This window comes from Trichechus manatus, unplaced genomic scaffold (genome assembly GCF_000243295.1).
Source record: "Trichechus manatus latirostris isolate Lorelei unplaced genomic scaffold, TriManLat1.0 scaffold00028, whole genome shotgun sequence".
Taxonomy (NCBI): domain Eukaryota; kingdom Metazoa; phylum Chordata; class Mammalia; order Sirenia; family Trichechidae; genus Trichechus; species Trichechus manatus.
Genome location: NW_004443964.1, coordinates 13,472,313 through 13,494,323, shown reverse-complemented (window position 1 = coordinate 13,494,323; position 22,011 = coordinate 13,472,313). Strand labels below are relative to the sequence as shown.

General features: G+C 36.7%; 1 protein-coding gene across 1 annotated transcript in view; it reads right to left on the bottom strand.

Moving 5' to 3' along the window:
* LOC101360224 (ATP-binding cassette sub-family A member 8) overlaps positions 1–22,011 on the bottom strand; it is a 75,886-nt gene that overhangs the window by 18,044 nt on the left and 35,831 nt on the right. The window contains exons 12-24 of the mRNA XM_023729435.1: positions 21,579–21,689; positions 19,776–19,951; positions 18,918–19,037; positions 18,540–18,678; positions 17,843–17,933; positions 14,757–14,896; positions 12,298–12,417; positions 7,819–8,017; positions 6,090–6,256; positions 5,796–5,929; positions 4,939–5,076; positions 1,899–2,006; positions 4–20 (exon numbers count right to left, since the gene is read on the bottom strand). Of these exons, the coding sequence (XP_023585203.1) occupies positions 4–20; positions 1,899–2,006; positions 4,939–5,076; positions 5,796–5,929; positions 6,090–6,256; positions 7,819–8,017; positions 12,298–12,417; positions 14,757–14,896; positions 17,843–17,933; positions 18,540–18,678; positions 18,918–19,037; positions 19,776–19,951; positions 21,579–21,689 (1,660 nt within the window). The remainder of the gene's footprint in view (positions 1–3; positions 21–1,898; positions 2,007–4,938; positions 5,077–5,795; positions 5,930–6,089; positions 6,257–7,818; positions 8,018–12,297; positions 12,418–14,756; positions 14,897–17,842; positions 17,934–18,539; positions 18,679–18,917; positions 19,038–19,775; positions 19,952–21,578; positions 21,690–22,011) is intronic.

The following is a 22,011-nucleotide window of genomic DNA, read 5'->3' as shown; positions in this document are numbered from 1 at the left end:
AGCTGAGACCGGACTTTGTTCTGATTAGGAGACAGAAAAGACAGAAAGTGGTATTTCAACTTGCGGTTTCAGAAAATGTAGATTATGTAAGAAAATACTCAAATAAAAATCTTCATTTGTAATAATTCTGCTCCATGTCTACAAATGTTATCTGGATTAAGGGACATGGGTAGTTTCAAACATAAATTATCTGTTGGCTGCTTTAGTTAATGACATGGATGCTCATCACACATCTGGTACAGAAAGAAGACCTCAGAGTAATCGAGGTATGAGAGCTCAAGTAAACAAAACAGTGACTTAATGACTTATGAGTGGGGAGGTGGGAAGAGTACAGATATATCCATCTAAGCAACTAACTACCCATCACAGAGTGATTCTGCGTTGACTCTATATCGAGGACTCCCTAGAACTAGTGGATTCACCAGTAAGCATGGTATGCCCTGGCTCACAGTAAGCAAGGTACAGACAGGCTTAATTGTGTTTCCTTACTAATCTGTAGTGCACAATTTCACATGGGGTTCACCACATCTTTGATGAAATTGTGCACTACAGAATAGTTGTTAGGTGCCCTCGAGTCGGTTTCAGTTCAAAGCAACTCTATGGACAATAGAATCAAACACTGCCTGGTCCTGCACTGTCCTCACTCGTTGCTATGTTTGAGCCCATTGTTGCAGCCACTCTGTCAATCCGTCTTGTTGAGGGTCTTCCTCTTTTTCGCTCACCCTCTTCCTTATTGACCATGATGTCCTTTTTCAGGGACTGGTCCCTCCTGGTAACATGTCCAAAGTAAGTGAGATGAAGTCTCGACATCCTTCCTTCTAGGGATTACTTACTTACAAATTAGTAAGTATGCACAAGTAAACTTGTGTGTACCTTGCTTATTGGGTAATCCGTCCCTGGATGTGAACCCTGGTGGCACAATGGTTAAGCAGCTTGGCTGCTAACCAAAAGATCAGAAGTTCAAAGCCACCAGTGGCTTTGAGGGAGAGAAGATCTGGTAATCTGCTCCTGTAAATATTACAGCCTTGAAAACCCTATGGGGGTGGTTCTGCTTTGCCTTATAGGGTCACTATGAGTTGTAATCGACTGGAAGGCACACAACAATAACACCACTCCCAAATATACAGGTATTCACTGAGAACTCTCCCCACTTCTGATGGAACAACTCCCAGCCCTGTGGAGATCTGGAAATTGTTCATCTTACAGCCTCCTAATTGTTCTTTGGCTGGCCTCACCCTATATGTGCTTAGCTCAGTATTCAGCATTAGACTCTGTGAGATTCCAAGGCAGATTTCTAGAGCATAGAACGCTCCTATCAATATTCTGTCACGTAAATTTTAGCCACCTCTGTCCTCCCAAACCCTGAGCTCTGTATTCTCAATTCAGGAAAATAAAGTGCTCTCCTTGGATTTCCCTTCTTTGCACTGTGGTCCAGAACATGCCTCCAGAAAGATAGAGATATCATGAGGTCCACATGATGTCTTTCCTTTCTGTATGTGATGATCATAGTCATCTACTGCCCATTGTCAAATATCTAATATTCTGTCCATTTTCCTAGTTATTCATCATGAAAGACCAAGTCAGGCTCTTGTTTCCTCATCTTGGCTAGAAGTCAAATTCCTATCTATCTATCTATCTATCATCTATCTATCTATTTAGCTATCTATCTAAATCTCTCTCTATATATTTTTTCATTTATTATTATTAAAAGACATATTTGCCTTTTATTTTATGTATATATATATGTTTCTTTTTATTTTTATAGCTTGGATTTGATTTATGAGTTGGCTGCTCACTATGTAAACGTGTGTAAGGATTCTGTTGAAAAATGCTATAACTATGTTGCCATCAGCCTCTAATTATACCAAACAAGGGAAGTTTCAATTACTCATTATTACCTTATAATCTTCAATGCTGCTCATGGCAATATAAGGAGAACAACTGGCTGCCAAAATCAGCCAGAACATGGTAAAGCTTAGGAATTCAAAGGGGTTATTCTGTTCCTCCTGAAATCGCAAATAATATAATGAGTTGAACAAACACATTCAAAATTAATTTTATGGAGCACATTAAAAAAAAATACTAAACTGATTATAAGTAATTCTGCTTTAGGTCCTTTTTGAGATTCCCAAACTCTTCCATTATCCATCCAGTTTTGAAGCTTGACTTTTGGTTTTACACTCGAATTTGTGGGTAAGGAAACTGATTCAGAGGAGGTGAATGAATTGATAACATTACACAGAAAGTAATGAGGTAAAAGCAAGATCTCTTATTTTCTTACTTTATAATTCTAAAATTTATGCTGGTGCTAAATAATAATCCACAGTTAACATATTCAATTTCCTAATTGATCTTGAATTATTTCAAATATGAGTGCTTGACTCAAAAATCGTAAAGGGTATTTTATGGGAACATAAGTTTTCTTTTTAGGTATAACATTAGACCAGATAAATACTGGCTGAGGATTCAAAAGTAGAGATGAAATATTAGAAGGGGAGTAAAAACTCCAAGAAAAACTTTTACCATTAGTTATACCTATTGCTGTTCCTATTTTTAATAATCTTCAAGGATAGAAGATTCACCAACTGTCTTGAAAGCCAGCACCCGTGTTACATATAGGTTGAAAGCCAGCACCCATGATTCATATAGCTGTTGTTTAATTAAGTACATTAGTGAAGAACGTCATAGTTAGAGGCTGATGGTCTTCATCGTGGCCATCAGAAAGACACTTGTTAACCACAGAATGGTGAGGTTGAAGATCATCGTCAGAATCCTTCCAGAACACCCTGCAAGATGGGTGGGTTCAATGTTGTTGTTAGGAGCTGTTGAGTCAGTTCTGACTCTTAGCAACCGTATGTACAACAGAACGAAACACTGCCCCATCCTGTGCCATCCTCACAATTGTTGTTATGCTTGAGCCCATTGTGGCAGCCACTGTGTCAGTCCATCTCACTGAGGGTCTTCCTCCTTTTCACTAACCCTCTACTTTATCAAGCATGAGAGACATGGTCCCTCCTGATAACATATCCAAAGTATGTGAGACAAAGTCTTGCCATCTTGCTTCTGACAAGCATTCTGGCTGTAGATCTTCCAATACGGATTTGTTTGCTCTTCTGGCAGTCCACGGTATATTTAGTATTCTTCACCAACACCATAATTCAAAGGCATCGATTCTTCTTAGGTCTTCCTTATTCATTGTCCAGATTTCACATGGATATGAGGCGACTGAAAACACCATGGCTTGGTTAGGCGCACCTTAGTCCTTAAAGTGACATCTTTGCTTTTTAACATTTTAAAGAGATCTTTTGCAACCAGTTTTCTCCGTGCAATACGTTGTTTGATTTCTTGACTGCTGCTTCCATGGGCGTTGATTGTGGATCCAAGTAAAATGAAATTCTTGACAACTTCAATATTTTCTCTGTTTATCATGGTATGGACTCTGTACTCAGTGGCAAATCCATTGACTTTGGGCAGTACAGAAGCAAGGTCTGCAACTATTGAAAATACTTACTTTTGGGGCAATAAGCACGTAAATTCCCATAGACAATAACATGAGTTGTCAGAGATGTTAAAGTTAGTATGCTGGGCACATAAACAGAAGGTTAACTGGGCTGGTATCAGATTCACTCTAGCTAAAACAGGATGTCTTTGTAGATGGAAGTCTTTTTGCTTTGACAATTAAGTTTCTGGCACATCCTAACTGAAAGGAATTTTTACTTTCTGAGCACACAATGAGGTATGGTGTGAGAAGGTAACTCAAGATCTTGCTGGCGCATATGAAAATAATAATGGATACATGGTCCATTTTATACACTCATGAATAAATGGTTATTGGCCATTTCTATTCTCATCAAATCCTAGAGTTGAGTGGGACACAGATCATTTGATGAGTTCTGATATTTATTTATTTAACAAGTGAATTATTTAGTGCTTATCATGTTCTAAGGAGCCCTGGTGGCACTGCGGTTAAAGCACTCAGCTGTTAATCGAAAGGTCAGCAGTTCAAACCCACCAGCCGCTCTGTGAGAGAAAGATGTGGCAGTCTGCTTCTATAAAGATTTACAGCCTTGAAAACCCTATGGAGCAGTTATATTCTGTCCTACAGGGTCGCTATGCGTTAGAATCAACTCGACGGCTGTGGGTTTGGTGGTTTTGGTTTATCATGTTCTAGGCCCCATCCTAGGTACCGGGTGTTATATAGTATTAAAAAACAAACAAACAAACAAAAAAACTTGTGGTCCCTATGTTCAAAGAACTCTTTAGTAGAGAGAAAAATGTTCATAAAATAATCAAAAGTGAATAATCACAAACTGCAATAGATGTTCTGGTCCAACTTTAGGTGTCCAAACTTTAAAGAGTATATACATCTCAGTCATCTGAATTTTGTTTCGAAATAGCATTTTCTTGTCGAACGTATGGAAAAGCTGCTTTTGGAGGTCTGGAGTAGGCCCAAGGAATACTTATTTTTGAACTTGGAGTAATTCTGATGTAGCCGGTCTGTAATTCTAGCTTTAACTTCATCCTAGTTTTTTTTTTCTGTTGCAATATTTCTAAAAGTAATAGTAAAGCTTCTATCCCCCTATCTATCTGTCTGTCTGTCTGCCTGTCTGCCTGTCTGTCTACCTATCTATTTTTATACCCTTCACCCTTATAAACAGACACATAGTGTACCAACTGTGTGCTAGTCACGGTGCTCTATGATTCCACTTTTGGTGCCTCACATGCTCTTTGAAAAATGTTTTGTTACTTCTATTTTGCCCCAATAGGTAGTTAAATATGGAAGCCCTGAAAAATGTATTGATTTTCTAAAGCCACAGAGCTAGCATGAATCCCAGTGTTAGTTTATCATGTTGTGGTTTACTCAATAATATACCAATACTTAAAAGGGACAGCTGGGGAATTCCCAATGGAGTAGCGTCTCTAAGATTATATACTTACCCCCCAAAATGTGCTTCTGTCAGTTTGGATGTGTGCTGATGGTTTAAACATTCCAAGTAGCCCATTACTAACAATATCCATAAGAATTGGGAAACAATTCAATCTTTTGGCATTGCATGCTAACGAAAAGTGGTATTTCTAAGATACAAGAAAGAAAGATATAAATTCTCAAAAACCTTTATTTTTTCAAAATCAGTCAGAACTCAACATATTAATTGAAAAAATCATGATTTTAAAATGGCTTCAAATAATTAAAACAAAACATGTATACAGGCTGTGTCTCATTTTCAGGACCACGAGCTGTCTAGCCTAAGGCTTCGCAAAGCCAGGTGTTAAAAGTTTATTATTTAAGAACAAAACAGAAGCTTCAGAATATGTGTATTAAAAATCCTTTAGGAAATATAAATTCTTTAGGCTTAAATATGCACTTGGCAGTGGATATTGTATAGTATGTATTTTACTAATACACACTGTGTTGGTAGCCAGTGATTGATATATAAATTTTAATTATTTATTATACCAACAAATATAATTCATTAAGTAATAAACAAAAAACTTTTTTTTTCCATTTTTGTGTCTTCAGTTGGAGACCTAAGTATATTGGTATTATATTCAAACAGCCTTCTTCACCTTTGGGAAAAATCACCTGGTGGTGCAGTGGTTAAGCGCTTGGCTGCTAACGGAAATGTCAGTGGCTCAAACTCACGAGCCGTTCTGCAGGAGGAAAGACCTGGTGATCTGCTCCCATAAAGATTACAGCTTAGGAGACTCTATGGGACAGTTCTGCTAGGTCATATAGGGTTGCTACGAGTCGGAATTGAGTCAACGGCACACAACAACAACAGAGTACAGCTTACCTTTTTATTACCAGACACAGTGATGGCTCCATTATAAGATGGGTCATCTGTGCCATTTCTAGTTCCAAATGCATCCACCTCCAGAGCTATGTTCTGGTGTTCCACAGAATACATAAAGTCATCAATGCTTGCCCCTAATATGTAGTTAAATATGTTAAATATCACAAAACTAAGAAAATTAATGTCAAGTTGTACACTAAAATTACATTCCCTGACACAAGAAGGGCTATTTTTTTAAACTAATTCTTTGAACAGTAAATATATTTGGAAAAAGAGTATTTTCCACATTATCACCTGTTTTATTGATGATCAATAAGCGAGTGAGGGGGTCATGTGGTTGTTGTCCAGGAGCCAGAAAATACATATGAGGAGAAAGTTCCCAAGTGTAACTTTTTTGATATATTTTTGTGATGATATACTCCAAAAGAAGAGGGGAAAATCCAATCCCTAAAATCAATAGCCTACATGGAAGAAAATTGACAACGTGAACATATAGCCATTTCCCAGTCTCCTAAAAATATCTGAGCAGATTATAATTTAATAAGATCAAGAAATTACGAAAATTAAACATATATAGATCTGTCTTATTTCTTGAGTATTTTTTGTCTTTTTGTATCTCTCAGTTGATAAGATGTAGATTTATCCTTTATTCATTTCTCTTGTTTCTCTGTAGCCAATGGATATCATACGATTTCATGGGCTATGTCTCCTTTAGCTGTATGTACAGATTCTGCCTCTCTTCTGGGCTTCCAGTACACTGTTTTCCCTTTTTGCTGGTAAATTTATCAACATTTATTCTAATTTATTCATGTCTACTCCTCTTCTCATAGTCACTATTTCTATTAGTGACCACACAATTTCCTTAGTCTCTCAGGCTCAAAATTTTCACTATTTTTTACTCTTTCTTTTTCCATATTCCACCTTTGAAGCAAGTTGAAAAATCTTACCTATTATACCTTCATTATGTTTATTACTTCAAAACTTTTCTCCAATTCCTAATTTCATAGTTTTTTGTGTTGTCTGAATTCTTATTAAACAGCTGGCATCTCTCCATTCTTTACTCTCTCAAGGTTCCTTTATACAGTGTTGCCAGGTGAATATTAAAGATTTTTATTTAATCATGCTAATCTCTGTCTGAAGGAGCCTTGGTGGCACAGTGGTTAAGCACTCAGCTGCTAACCAAAGTTGGCAGCTTGAACCTATTAGCGACTCTGTGGGAGAAAGATGTGGCAGTCTGCTTCTGTAAAGACTTACAGCCTTGGAAACACTATGGGGCAGTTCTACTGTGCTCTATGGGCTCACTGTGAGTTGGAATCGACTCAATAGCAATGGGATAATCTCTGTCTCAAAAATTATCAATGAATTCTCATTACTTATTCATTAAGAAGCATTTGTTGAGATTCTATTATGCACCAGGCCTCCTATCTATTTGATCCTTAGTTAGACAAAGTATTGATTGACAAGGCATTGATTGACAGCCAAGGTACAATGGACATCAGGATGCTTATGTGAGGTAAAGTGGTTCTTGGGAGCAGAGATGGCCTCTACTATGCACATAGTAGGTATGGAGAGTGAGCTACCTTCCCGTGGGAGGAAAGGAATGACGTATTCAGGATGCCTAGAGAAGATCCAGTAGGACATTCAAGGAAGAGTCAGTAGGATAACCATATAACATCTAAAATATCCAGCGCATTGGTACGGATTCCTGGAAAGAGGATCCACATCCCAATGTGTCCATCATTTACAATTGTGGAGGAATTGAAAGAGAGGAAATATTAAAGGAAAACTTACATTACTTAAACAACTTCAACTAAAATTTTCCCTGAAATATTATAAATTCAAACTGCTGGTCTGCGAATGGATAAATATTAAGACCATTGATTAAACGGGGCATTATACTTTACCCAGGTGTGCAGAGGCAGAAATGTATTTTTGTTTCTCATTTGTGTTCTTTTAGTTTCCACCTTAGGTTTGTTTTCTAACACACTGACTGAAAGGAAATCTATGGCAGTCTGGTACTCACAGTGATAAAAGTGCTCTTCTTTCATGCTTTAACTTTAATAAGCGAACCTTTGCAATTGCACAGACTTGCTTTCCCCAGAGAGCCATGCCACCTATTGTGTTTTTCATCTCATTAAGTGAAGAGAGGACTTGTTCCATCTCAACAAGCCTTTCTGTGTCCCCAGCTCCTTCTGCTTGTACTTCTCCCAAAATGCCAACATCTGTAAAACACACAATAAGCAATTTACAAAATCCCACTTCAGATGTTCTTTACTGAACTTGTGGTAGGAGTTCGTTCTACCAAGGATATCACAATTAGAAAGCGTTTTCTGCATAAAAATAGTTAATAATTTATGTGGTACTATTGACTGCTGCCTTGAACTAGAGAAACAAATGAAAGATTCATTCTTTTCGAAGAAAGAGTAGAAAGACAATCTTAGAAAGATACTTTGGATGTAGATAATGCATAAAAGCAATTAAGTTAAGGCAATATACAAAGTCATCACAGTGCCTAGGCTGGTAAACTTGGAAATAGAAACACCTGCATTAAGTGCTCAACTAAGAAATGATAAGCTATAAACTGGGGGTGAACTGTGAATGGTTGCCACTGAAGATATTTCAAATCTATTCACAGGGCTTGAGGCTGTACTCTTTTGTATGTTCTGTACAGTCCCTAGATACCAGGATGGTATCCATTGTATGATGCTGATGTCAAATCTCAAAAGGCACACACCCTAAATACACAAACATAACCACAAACACAAAAATAAACTATTCCAGTTATGAATATAGATGTAAAGATTTTAAACTAGTAGAGTTCAACAGTGTATTAAAAGAATACTTCAAGAAACTTGTTTTTCCAGTTGCAAGAAACTGTCATCCCCCTTACCAAGAGACTATGTCTTAATTTTTTTTTAATACATCAGATACAGCAGGGCACAAACAAACAAACAGAAGAAAACCCACTGCCACTGAGTCAATTCTGACTCTTAGCGACTCTATAGGACAGAGTAGAATGGCCCTATAGGCTTCCAAGGCTGTAAATCTCTACGGAAGCAGGCTGCCACGTCTTTCTCCCATGGAGCTGCTGGTGAGTTCGAACCACTGACCTTTTGGTTAGCAGCCAATGCTTTAACCAATATATCACCAGGGCTCTGAGGAGGATACAAAAAAGACTAAAAAGACTCAATTTCATAAAGGGCAGATCCAACTAGGGGAAAAGATTCCTGTGATTGTTTTAACATTTCGGGGCAAGGCAAAAGGAGAGAACTGCTGTAGGCATGAATAAGTAAAACGATGCCCATATTAAATTCTAATGTTCTCATATGGGCTGGGATGACTGACTATAATCATATGGTGCCCAAGTCACACAGTGAGATTGCATCATCTACCAAGTCTTTCCCATGAGAATAGTACACTGAATGCTGGGGATAGAAAGGAAAAGCTGAGAGAAAACCATACCAAAGTGCAAGGGGGAATAGAAGTATACATAACATAGTATTATTGGAATATAGACTATTTTAAGTAAAGCTTCCTATTGTAATATATGTGGTGATCATGAAAAACAAGTAATACCAAGAAGTATAGCTAAAAAGGCAAGAGGGAGATAAAATGGCTTAGTAATAATACGTAAAAAATGGCAGGCAGAAAGCAACACAAAAGCAAAGACCAGATGGGACCAATATGATAGATTTAAACTTAACCATATTAACAATCAGATTAAAATTAAATGGGCTAAAAATACCACTTACAAGACACAGACTGTAAGATATATTAAAAAGCAAAATTCAACTATATGCTATTTATAAGAAATATTCTTTAAAAGCACAAGCAGGTTGAAAATTTTGTAAAGCGTGGAGTAACACACCATGCAAATAAAAATCACATTAAAACTGAAATACCTCTATTTTTACTAGACACGTTAGACTTCAGAACAACTGCCATTACCAGAGTTCAAAAGGGACTTCTCCTAATGACAACGAATGCAATTCATCCAGAAGTCATATTACTCCTAAATGTGAGGGTAAGTCAAAAAGTACTGCTACAAACTCACAGAAACTTTTATTAAACAAAAATATCAAAATGTGAAGTTATTGTTTCTTGACATATCCTCCATCTAGGTCTATACACTTCTGAAGGTGATATGTCCATCTCTCTAACCCTTCCCTGAAGAATTCTGCGCTCTTCGATTTACTCCATGTCAAAACAGCGTTTTGGCATCCTTGAGGGAAACAAATCGTGTTCCTTTTAAATGATCTTTGAGTTTGGGAACAAAAAGAAACCTGAAGGGGCAAGATCAGGGCTATAGGTTAGATGGGGTAAGGTTTCCCAACAAAATTCTTGTAGGACAGCCCTTGCTATCCTGGAAGAATGAGCAGGTGCATTGTCATAATGGAAAAAGAAATTCCTCGGTGCAACTTTCCTGGCCTTTTTCTCACCAATGCAAATTTTCTTAAAACTTCTTCATAACAAGCTCCTGTGATCGTCCTGTGTCCTTTGAGAAAATCTATCAAGATTATCCCTTTGGGATCCCAAAAAATAGTCGCCATAACCTTCTAAGCAGTCTTCCCTTTCTTGGCTCATTTTTGAGGTCTTCCTGACCTTCCTTAAAATGCTTGATCCATTTAAAAACTGTTGCTTTATGTGGGGCAGCATTCCCATAAACTTGCTGCAAAGCTTCAATGATTTGGGAAGATGTTCACTTGAGTTTTGTTAAAAATTTGATATTAGCCCTGACCTCAAGATTTTTTTTTTCATGGTACAGAAAGTATCTTTTTTTTGAAGGCACCCTAACAAGACTAAGACTAGCGTATTATTGAGAGAACTTGTCTATAGCCATCCACAGCCATCCACAGTTTGCAGAGACATGTTTAAACATGTTTTGTTTGGAATAAACCCATATACATATGAATTGGAATCCTAGTAGCAATACTTTCTGACTTACCCTCATATATGCGCACTTAAAAACAGATTTCAAATTACCTGAAGTAAAAACTTACCTAACTATAGGGAGAAAAAAACAAATCTAGACACATCTAAAATTATAGTTAGAGATTTTAATACTCCTCAGTAGGAAAAAAATCGGTAAAGACAAAATACATTGACCAACACCATCATCCAACTTGACCTAATTGACACATATTGACACAACAACTGGAGTTCTATAAATATATATTCTAGATGTATATAGCTCACACAACACACACACTTTTTTTTAAACGGACAAGAAACATATACCAAAATAGACCAAATGTGAATTCAGCAGCAAACTTAGTAAATTTAAAAGATTTTAAATTATCAACTATGTTCTATGACCACACTAAAATTTTTGATATCAATAACTATACTATACAGGAAATTCCCAACTATTTGTAAATTAAACAACACACTTTAAATGATCAAGACAACAATCATGTCTCATAAAATAGGCGATATCACTAAAGAAATAAAAATTATAAAAAATAAAGTTTGAAGTTGAAAAGTACAATAATTGAAAAAGAAAAAATATGCTACAGAAGCTCAACAACACGTTTGAGCTGGTGGAAGAAAAAATCAGTGAATGTAACAAAAGATAAGTTGTGATTATCTAGTATTAGGAATAGAAAGAAAAAAGAAACGATGGAAAACGAACAGTCTCAGAGAAATGTGGGATGCTATCAAGCGGAAACATACATGTAATAGGAGTTCCAGAAGGAGAAAAGAGATAGAAATTTTCAGAAAGTATTCTTGAAGAAATAATGGCTAAAAGTGTCCCAAATTTGATGGAAAACACTAATCTTCACTTTAAAGAGGCTCAACAAACTCCAAGTAAGACACATTTAAGGCGATCCACACCTAATCACATCATAGGCAAACTGTTAAAAGCCAAAGACAAGTCAGGGAAATGAGATTAATGGAAACAGAACAACCAGAATGGAAACAGAGAATGTTCTCGCATTGTGAAGAATGTAACAAATGTCACTGAACAACTTGTGTAGAAATTGTTGAATGGAAACCTAAACTGCTATGTAAACCTTCACCAAAAATGCAACAGAATATTATTTTAAAAAACAAAACAAAACAAAAGACAAAAAGACAATCTAAGCAGCAGCAAGAGAAAAACCACTCATTGTATACAAGGGATCCTCGATGAGATTCACAGTTGGTTTCTCATCAGAAACCATGGAAGCTAGAAAGCAGTGATTCAAAGCGCTTAAAGAGAGATTTAGAATAAACGTTTGGTCTGAAATTTCTCTCAGTGGCCTGGAGATAAGATGAGGGCAATGAGTCCGGGTTAGAAGTAAATGGGCAATCTTCAACAGAGAGGCAATACTGACAATAGAAGTAAAAAATGTGACAAGGGTACTTTTTGTCTTTATGAAAGTTTGTCTAAAAATGTCCTTAATCAGAATGGCCACAGATTTTGTAATCACATACGTGGAACAAAGTCTTTTTGAAATATATATTACACTGGGGGTTGCGAATACTAACTTTTACATGAGTTTTCGTGCATTTTATTTACCTGATTCGTCAATGGCTGATTTTCCTTCTAGTTTCAGGAACACCTCACTCAGAGTTGTCATAGAAACACCATAATTCTTAATTCCCAGGCCAGGACACATATCAAGATCCCTGTAAAGGTCTAATGAACACACAGAGCAGCAAATAAACACACGTACACACACAAAAATACAAGTGAGCTGAGAACAATTTTTCAAACAAAAAAGGGCAAATATATGAAATTATACTTGTGATATGTCAAGGACATTTGAAAAAAAATGAAAATTTCGTAATAAATAACTTTATTATTCAAATACTATGTATTATTTTCAATTTGTCTCAGTTGTCAGCCAAAGTATTACCTTCTTACGATCAAGTATTAATTTATATTCATTCACATTTCTATTAAGATTTTATTTTAGTTTTTCTCTCACTTGCTTATAAAAATTAACTAATAGGAGAACTTTTGATTTTTCCAACTCTAAGCCTAATTAATTGAAGAGTATTTTCCAGAAAACAGACACAAATGGGGTCATTTATATTACAACCACAAACGGGAAAGATCTAATTTTTTTTTTTTTTAAAAGAATTAGTTGGATGGTGCAGAATCTTCTTCAGTTCAGAAAATATCTGTCAAAGAAAGGACATAACACATATGTCATTTTTAAAATTTCTGCTTCTGACTATGGAAGAAAAAATTCACAATATCACATAGACAGAGAATGAGGAATTGACTTAGGGCATATTCTAGGAATAATAAGAAATTGTGATAGTAATCATTCCCTCTAAGCAATTCTACCTCATTCTTTAGTTCATTTCATCAAAAATAATCTTGCATCACTTGTTCATATGGCAATGAACAATGTCCTTGCTTATGGAGATTTAAATTACAGTGGTTAATTAAATGAAGTTTAAGTAAAAATCTAATTCTAAATCCTAGCGAGATGGCAGAAGTCCCGGAGCTTCAGCCTGGGGCTTCTGCCGGGAGAAAGGAAAAGTCAAAAAGCTTTCTGTCTTTGTTGTAGTATCCAGTAAAGTAAAAGAGAATATTAAACCACTAATAAGTATTATGTCTCACTCTTCATTCTACCTAAAACTTCTACAAACTTCCTCTAAATTATAATTACTATTAAAATGCACTAATTACGATTTTAGTAACAACTTGCTTGTTGGTTCTAAGGAACACTTGTGTTGCCATTATGAAATGTATATTTGAATGGTTTTGTGTGGTAATTTATCTGTCTTTGTTAACCACCCACATGGCAAGTTAATTGTTTCAACCACTCAACCTAGCCCTCATGGGAAAACAACAACAACAACAACAAAAACAACAACAAAAACCCATGGCCATCCAGTTGACTCATAGTGACCCTATAGGATAGACAGAGTAGAACTGCCCCATAGGGTTTCCAAGAAGCAGCTGGTGGATTTGAACGGCCAACCTTTTGATTAGCAGTCGTAGCTTTTAACCACTATGCTCCCATAACGTGCCATTATCAGGGAGTGGTTTCCCTGAATGAAAAACATAATTAGAAAATTTTTATGTGTTGGCCTGAAAACCCCAAAGTTATGGCAAAAGTCATGTCAAGAGAAACAGCCATATCATAGGTCTGTTTAACAGAGTGGTTGAGCCAGAGGTTTTCAACTGTTTGTATTCATGTATGGTTATGAAGGAGCCCTGGTGGCACAGTAGTTAAGAGCTTGGCTGCTAACCAAAAGGTCGGCAGTTCAAATCCACTAGCCATTCCTAAATTGTGGTGTTGGCAAAGAATATTGAATATACCGTGGACTGCCAAAAGAATGAACAAATCTGTCTTCGAAGAAGTACAACCAGAATGCTCCTTAGAAGCAAGCATGGCGAGATTATGTCTCATATACTTTGGACATGTTATCAGGAGAGATCTGTCCCTGGAGAAGGAAATCATGCTTGATAGATAGAGTAGAAGGTCAGCGAAAAAGAGGAAGACCCTCAACAAGATGGACTGACACAATGGCTGCAACAATGGGCTCAAGCATAACAATGATTGTGAGGATGGCACAGGACCGGGCAGTGTTTTGTTCTGTTGTACACAGGGTCGCTATCAGTTGGAACCGACTCGACAGCACCTAACAACAACAATGAAGCCACTCCTTGGAAACCCTATGGGGACAGTTCTATTCTGTCCTATAGGGTTGCTATGAGTTGGAATCGATGGCAACGTGTATCTTATGAATACTTGAATTTTCTGCTAAACACTGGAAGGGGAATGAAGAACTAAAAGAAACTCCTCAAAATGACCAGGTATTACAATGCAACTATTAGAATATAATAATATTTCCCAATATAGATAAAACAGCCCAGTTACTGTATTATTTTGACCATCTTTCAAATACCTGACACATATTAAGTGCTCAATAAATGTTAGTTATAGTAATTATCATTAATATTATTATTATGAATATTATTTACATATTTCATTTCATGATATTCATGTACATTACCTGGGAATTTATTTGTTCTTTCTAAGGGCAACGTATAGATAAGTTTTCCTTCACTTTCTGCTGATAATTTGGCATCAGAGATGTGCTGTTTAATAAGTGCTGTTATTTTTTCCTGAACACACATTTCATTCACCTGCAAACTGGTGTTCAAAAGAAAGGCATATGTTATTTGACATAGTCTCCAATACTGTGAAAAAAATTACTAGTCCTTATGGGACAAACTAAAAAAATCAGTTAAAATCTAATGTAAGAAATAGGCCATGTGAACATAAAATGAGAGGACAAAAAATCAGATCATATAAATGTGGTGAGGGAAATGAAAAAAAAAAAAAGCAAATCAGAAAAACTGTCCAAGTTAATGGAGGATGCTGCCTCAAGAAGCTCAATGTTGATCATGTCCTTAAGGGAGAATAGCTACAGAGTAGGGCCACGAGGCATGCAAAACAGCAAAGACCAGGATTATACAAGATAATGTTCAAGATATGTTCAAAGTAAAATTAAATAAGATTGTTGTATTAGGCAAGAACAGACGACTTTGGATAGGTGTAGGAGCAAAACAGGCTCAGTATTCAATGCAGTCATCCAATGTAAGAGTTCTTAATATGTGACAAGCATTGGACTAAGTGTTGAGGGTTCAGTGGCAAACAATCGCCTTGTTCTTGCAGAGCTGACTGTCTAGTGGAGGGGCAGGCAGAAAACCAGTAAAGAAACATAAATGATTATCAATAGTCATGTGCTATGAAGAAAACAGGACTAGATAAGCAGGGTTGTGAGATGGATGAATATTGGTGTGAGGTGGAAGGATGGTTAATTTTTTCCTTTCTTTTTAGTATTAACAACAGAACTTTGAATAAGAACAGAGTATCATTGAGAAAAATGAGTCTATCCATTCAAAAACACTGTAGGTAAGTTTCCCGTTGTATAAAAACATTCAAAAAGTTCTGCAAAATCAATCTATGAGTCAAGGTTATAAAGTATACCGTAGAAAAAAAATACGGGTAGTGACCTGGCTTTAAAAAGTGGTTTTGCAGTTTGAAATGTGTTATTTAGCCTGTCTAAACAGTTTCCTCATTAGTAAACTGGAATACTGACACTAGCATATAGACTTGTTTTAAGACTTGAGTAATAGTGAGGTTTTCACTTAGCAAGCTCTCAAAAAAATTGTTATTTACCCAGTGCTTAAGTCAAAATTATTCCATTTACTCGTAAGGTATGCAGGAACTTACAAGAATATATGCCATTCTTAGAACCAGTGAAATCCACTGAGGGAATGAAGCAAAAAATTATCTTAAATGTTCTCTCCAATGTCACCATAAAATACAGAAACAATTCAAGAAATATTTCGAGCTCACTTTGGGGACTTCTGCTGGGCTACAGAAGACTACAGGAGCAGGACCCAGTGTCCTCCTCCAAGGCACTTACAGTTTAGAAGAATGGTTTACTATCTATAAACAGCCAAATAGTAAATATTTTAGGCTTTGTGGCCCAGTAGGTCTCCATTGCAATTTCTCAACTCTGCAATTGTAACAGGGAGGCAGTCATAGACAACATGTAAACAAATGGGCATGGTTATGTTCTAATAAACTTTATTTACAAATACAAGAAGTAGGCCAGATTTGGCCTGTGGGACCTAGTTTGCTAAGCTCTGGCTTAGAAGAAGAAGTAAAGCAAATACACAAATTAGTATCCAGGAGCCAATGGAAAGACCTGTGAATCAGCCAGGGATCCTAACTAGCGTTGTTTTTTTTGTTTTTGTGTTTTCGGAGCATGTTAGGTTGCCATGCAATATGGTAGTCATCATCTCATTTCTTTTTCTATAATATTTACTTGCAACTAGAAATTACAACTCCCACTTTATACGTGATTTTTAATGATTTCCAAGCAGAATTTCAAACAAAATGCTTTAGGAAATCAGGAAATTGGGATCTTACCCAGAGCTGGAATACTAACATCTACGTGATGAGGTAGCATCCACAATAAATGTTTAGGATTTAAACAGGTGGAAATGAGTTCAAGGAAGCTGTGCCAGCCTTAGAAAATACCTTAAACAAAGGGAAAATGCAGACCATGTCGGGGAATTTTAACTAGAGAGTATTGAATTGGGTAAGGGCGAATGAGACAGGAGTCGTGATAGGGTGAACTACTCTAGCATTCCGTGGCTGAGTAGTTTGGACTCTGGTAGGGATAATGGAACCACTGAAGTTTTTTTTTTTTGTGTGGTTGTTGTCATCATCATGTTTTCTTTTTAAAGTATGGATGATGTGAATCAGAGCTGTACTTCAGAAAAACAAACCGATCATATATAAATTAAAAAGTAGTTTAAGACATGGATTTAGATACTAGACTTTGAAGTTAAAAATATCTTGACTCAATTCTTGGTTCTACCACTTACTAATCTAGGGAGACTATATTTTTACCTGTAGAATAAGAGTAACAAAAGTTTCTATCTCAAAAAAAAAAGATTTAAATAAAATAATGCTGAATATCATATCTGTGAATTACTCAACAAACAACAGATAAAATATACTACCATTCAAAATAATGATAATAAAACAAAGAGGAAGGAAAGGAGAGGAAGAACAAGAAAGAAGTGGAGGTTCTAGGGTGAGGAGTGGAAGTAGGAAGCCTATTTAAGAAACTGTATTAATACACTAACCAAAAAAAAAAAAAAAAACAAAAAACATTGCTGTTAAGTCGATTCTGACTCATAGCGACCCTATAGGACGTAGTAGAACTGCCCCATAGGGTTTCCAAGGAGCAGCTAGTGGATGCTAACTGTTGAACCTTTTGGTTAGCAGCTGAGCTCTTTACCACTGTGCCACCAGGGCTCCAGATAATACACTGGGTGAGAGATAATGAGCATGTGAAATACTATGTGTCAATGCTTAGAAAGTTTTATTACATTCTCAACCATATATATATGTATTTATGCATATATATATATATATAAAATACACACACATACGTACAAACATCTGGGTATAATAATAAAAGATTTGCTTTAGTGTTGTAAAGTTTAGCTTTAAGACTTATGCCTTACTCAAGCCCAGTTCTCATTTATTTTCAGCCTCCTCAAGTGGCCGTACCTTAAATGATATCCAATCCCCCATTTCTTCTTTAGAAACAGAGAAGAGCCTGCACACTTCAGCTTCCCTTTGGAGAGAAACACTTTCCTATCTGAAAAGAAAAGATCAAAGAATAAAGTGTCAGGAAGTTGCCCATTCATTTCTGAGAAAAGACAGATAATGGATTAAATGACTTAAGTCTAATTTAGGAGCTTCAATAGTTTCAAATAGCTTAATAAGGGTTCATTGAAATAGACACAATTCTACTCTTTCCTGTAGGATCGCTATGAGTCAGAATTGACTCAGCGGCATACAACAATTCTATTTATATACCTTAGGCTGTTGTTTTGCCATCCAACCCATCAGGGATATTAAATTACATGGATATATTTATTAATATTGAGAATCATCACATTGTATGTTTTAAAGGAACATCATACATTAAAATTACTTGATTATTAAGTTGATTTACCTTAATTCTGAGTAAAAGTATATCTCTTAGAATATAGACTGTCACTTACTTTGCAATCTGTGTGCTTCTTGGCAGACAATGTCCCTGTAAAATCACAGTGATACAAATTCTCTGGAATACACTCAATGGGTTGGAGTAAAACTCTCTGCACTATCACCAGTAAAGATACAGCCGTTCAGAATACCAGTCCATATTTCTTAGATCTCTAAAGCCCTCATCCCCATACTAAAGGAAACCGACAATTACCAGCCAGGATGTCAGCCTCATCCATGAACTGGGTACTGAAGAGGATCACTCTATCTTTTTTACACTCCTTCAGGAGGTTCCATATGCGGTGTCTTGAAAAGGGATCTAACCCAGCAGTTGGTTCATCTAACAGGAAAATCTGCAGAGGAGAGATATACAGAAAAGCATTTTCCACCTCAGGTGAATTTCTTCCAGAAGCAATAAAGAAACTATAAATTATTTATATTTAAAAGGTATTATGGTTAGGATTATACTCATATTTAATGTTCTGCTATAAATATCTTATCACAGATATTCTTTGCAAACAAAGGGTTTGAGTTATTATCAAAAGTTTAATTTTTTAAAATTTGGATTCCCTGTAAATTTAGTTCCACTTACCTGAGGATCTCCTAAAATGGCAATCCCAAAGGTTAGTTTTCTTTTCTGTCCACCACTTAAGTTTTGAACAACGATATCCTGAATATTTTTCATTTCCAATTCCAGCAAAACTCTTTCTACCTAACCAAAAGACAACATTTATATCATAAACCAAGATTCCTTCCTTCCTTCTTTCTTTCCTTCCCTCTCTCCCTTCCTTTCTCTCTCTCTCCTTCCCTCCCTCCCTCCTTCCCTCTTTTCCTTCCTTTCTTTCTTCTGGCTTCCACAGTTCTCACCCTGGCATTAGCTCTCTATTCCTAGCAGGAGTTTTCTAGATGACCAGTAGTGTCACTTTCTAGAAGATTCTGATGAATATTCTGATGCTTTCTCATTCTTATCTAAGCTAGGGTTCACCTGAGGGAATGTTATAAGCTCTACACGGCTTGTGTGAGGTGGAAGTGACTTTATTTTATAAATCCAAGGCTGTCAAGTGTAGTGATTAAAAGCACGGATCCTGGAGCCAGACTACCTGGGTTTGAATACCACTCCATGTTTGCCAGCTGCATAAATCTTGGTCAAATTACTTGCCCTCTCTGAACCTCAGTTTCTACATATGTAGAATGGATATAATAACAGTACCTCCCTCATAGGGATGTTGTGAGGGATAAACGACTGAGTATGTTTAAAGTTAAAGACAATGCTTGGCACATTGTAAGTTATATATAAATGTTAGATAGGATTTAAATAGGATTTTTTTGTCCAACTTTTATATAATCATTTAGGCACAGATAATTTAATGGAAAAAACTATAAAACTCAGTGCATATAAGAGTAATAATCTCATCTTGACCAGTGCCTCAGCCCTAACATATTTATGCACCTCTTTATCTACTTCTTGTGGAAAAATCCCTCTTATCTTAGCAAATAGCCTGAGATTTTCCTTCACGGTGAGGAAGTCAAATTGAACATTAGATTGTGGACAAACTCCAGTGAGCTTGCTGATATTTTCGAAGTTAGTCGTTTCTGAAAGTTTGTTATTATAGATGGTGACTGAACCTATAACAAAGATGAGAAGTTAATATCAGGATAATGCTTAAATAAAGATCTTTCTAAATTAAAAAAAAAACCCTATAATATTTATTAATAAAATTTTTAAGTATATGATTTTAGTTTTAAGGATAATTCAGACATAATGACTTTCCATTTTTGTTGTGTGATGCATTGAAAAAAAGGCTCTATTTGCAGCATTTCTCATCAAGAGATAGTCTCTTTATCCACCCCTTGCATTTAGGCTTGGCTATATGACAAATGGAAACCCTGGTGGCACAGTGGTTAAGAGCTACGGCTGCTAACCAAAAGGTTGGAAGTTCTAATCCACCAGCCACTCCTTGGAAACCCTATGGGGCAGTTCTACTCTGTCCTATAGGGTTGTTATGAGTTGGAATGGACTCGATGGCAACAGGTTTGTTTTTTTTTTTAAATATATATAACCAATGCATCCCTGGGGGGTGCAAACAGTTAACATGCTCAGCTGCTGACCAAAAGGTTGAAGGTTCGAGTCCACCCAGAGGCATCTTGAAAGAAAAAGCTGGTGATCTACTTCTGAAAAATCAGCCACTGAAAACCTTAGGGAGCACAATCATACTCTGACACATATGAGATCTCCATGAGTTGGAATCAACTCAATGGGAACTGGTTTGGTTTTTTGTTTTTTATATAACCAGTGGGATCTTAGCAAACCTGTTAAAGGCAGAGGCTGGAAAGTGCTTTGCACACTGTGGTCTAGCTCTCTTGCTGCTGTGAACATGGTGATTACTGGGTGAAGAATCCCCGGCTAACCTCCTCAAAGATGAAAGTCCACATGGACACAAAGGTGAAGCTGTTCCTGCTTAAGTCCCCAAAACTTGAGTGATGCCATGCTAAGCAATCCAGTCCCAGCCACTTCAGTTCGGAACAGAAAGACTTCCCAGCCAACCCAAAGACTTGTGAGAAACAACAAAACGTTTTTGTTTTAAGCCATTAACTTTGGGGGTGGTTTGTCACGTAGAGAAAGCTAGCTGATACAAGTTGGAATGCTAACACCACCAGCCCCCCAAAAAGAAAACAGTTGCTGTATAGTTGATTCCTACTCATGATAAACTCATGTGAGTCAGAGTAGAATGGCTCTATAGGGTTTTCATGGCTTTGACCTTTCAGAAGCAGATTGCCAGGCCTTTCTTCTGAGATACCTCTGGGTGGGTTGGAACTGCTAACCTTTTGGATAGTAGTTGAACACTTAATCGTTTGCACTACCCAGGGACTTCTAAATGGTAATTAATGACCATGAAAATAATTATCATGAACTATTCAAATTCCATATATACCAATTAAATATTAGGTACTACTATGACTACGCACTGCCACCAGGCTGATTCCGACTTATAGAGACCCTGCAGGGCAGAGTAGAACTGCCTGATAGGGTTTCCAAGGAGCAGCTGGTGGATTCGAACTGCTGACCTTTTGGTTCGCAGCTGAGCTCCTAACCACTGTACCACCAGGGCTCCAAACATAATATATCTCTATAAAATAATAACATAAAGTTCCAGTTTTCCCCTGGATATCTGTGTTTGTGATTAATTATCAGAAGGACTTTATATTAACAGCTAATTTTTTGTCTACTTGACTTTGGGAAAAAATCTCTTACCTTTGGTAGGAACAGACAACCCACTAAGAATGTTCAGCAGTGTCGATTTCCCAGCTCCACTATGGCCAAGTATTGCAGTGATCTGCCCTTCATATATGTCAAATGACAGATCTGGGATGGAAAGAAGGTTGGAAGAAAGGAAGGAAGGAAAGGACATAGGGAGGAAGGAAAACAATAACAACAATTAAAACCTCCTACAAATTTTATTATGGAGCCCATGAATTATCTTTTTAATTCTTTGAATCGCTAAGTTTTTTAAGTATAAACACACTGGCTTGTTAAATTCAAAATAAAATACAACAAAAGGCCTTTTCATAAATGTACTCTTCAAAAGGAGCCCTGGTGGTGCAGTGGTTAAGAGCTCGGCTGCTAACCAAAAGGTCAGCAGTTCAAATCCACCAGCTGCTCCTTGGAAACCCTATGGGGCAGTTCT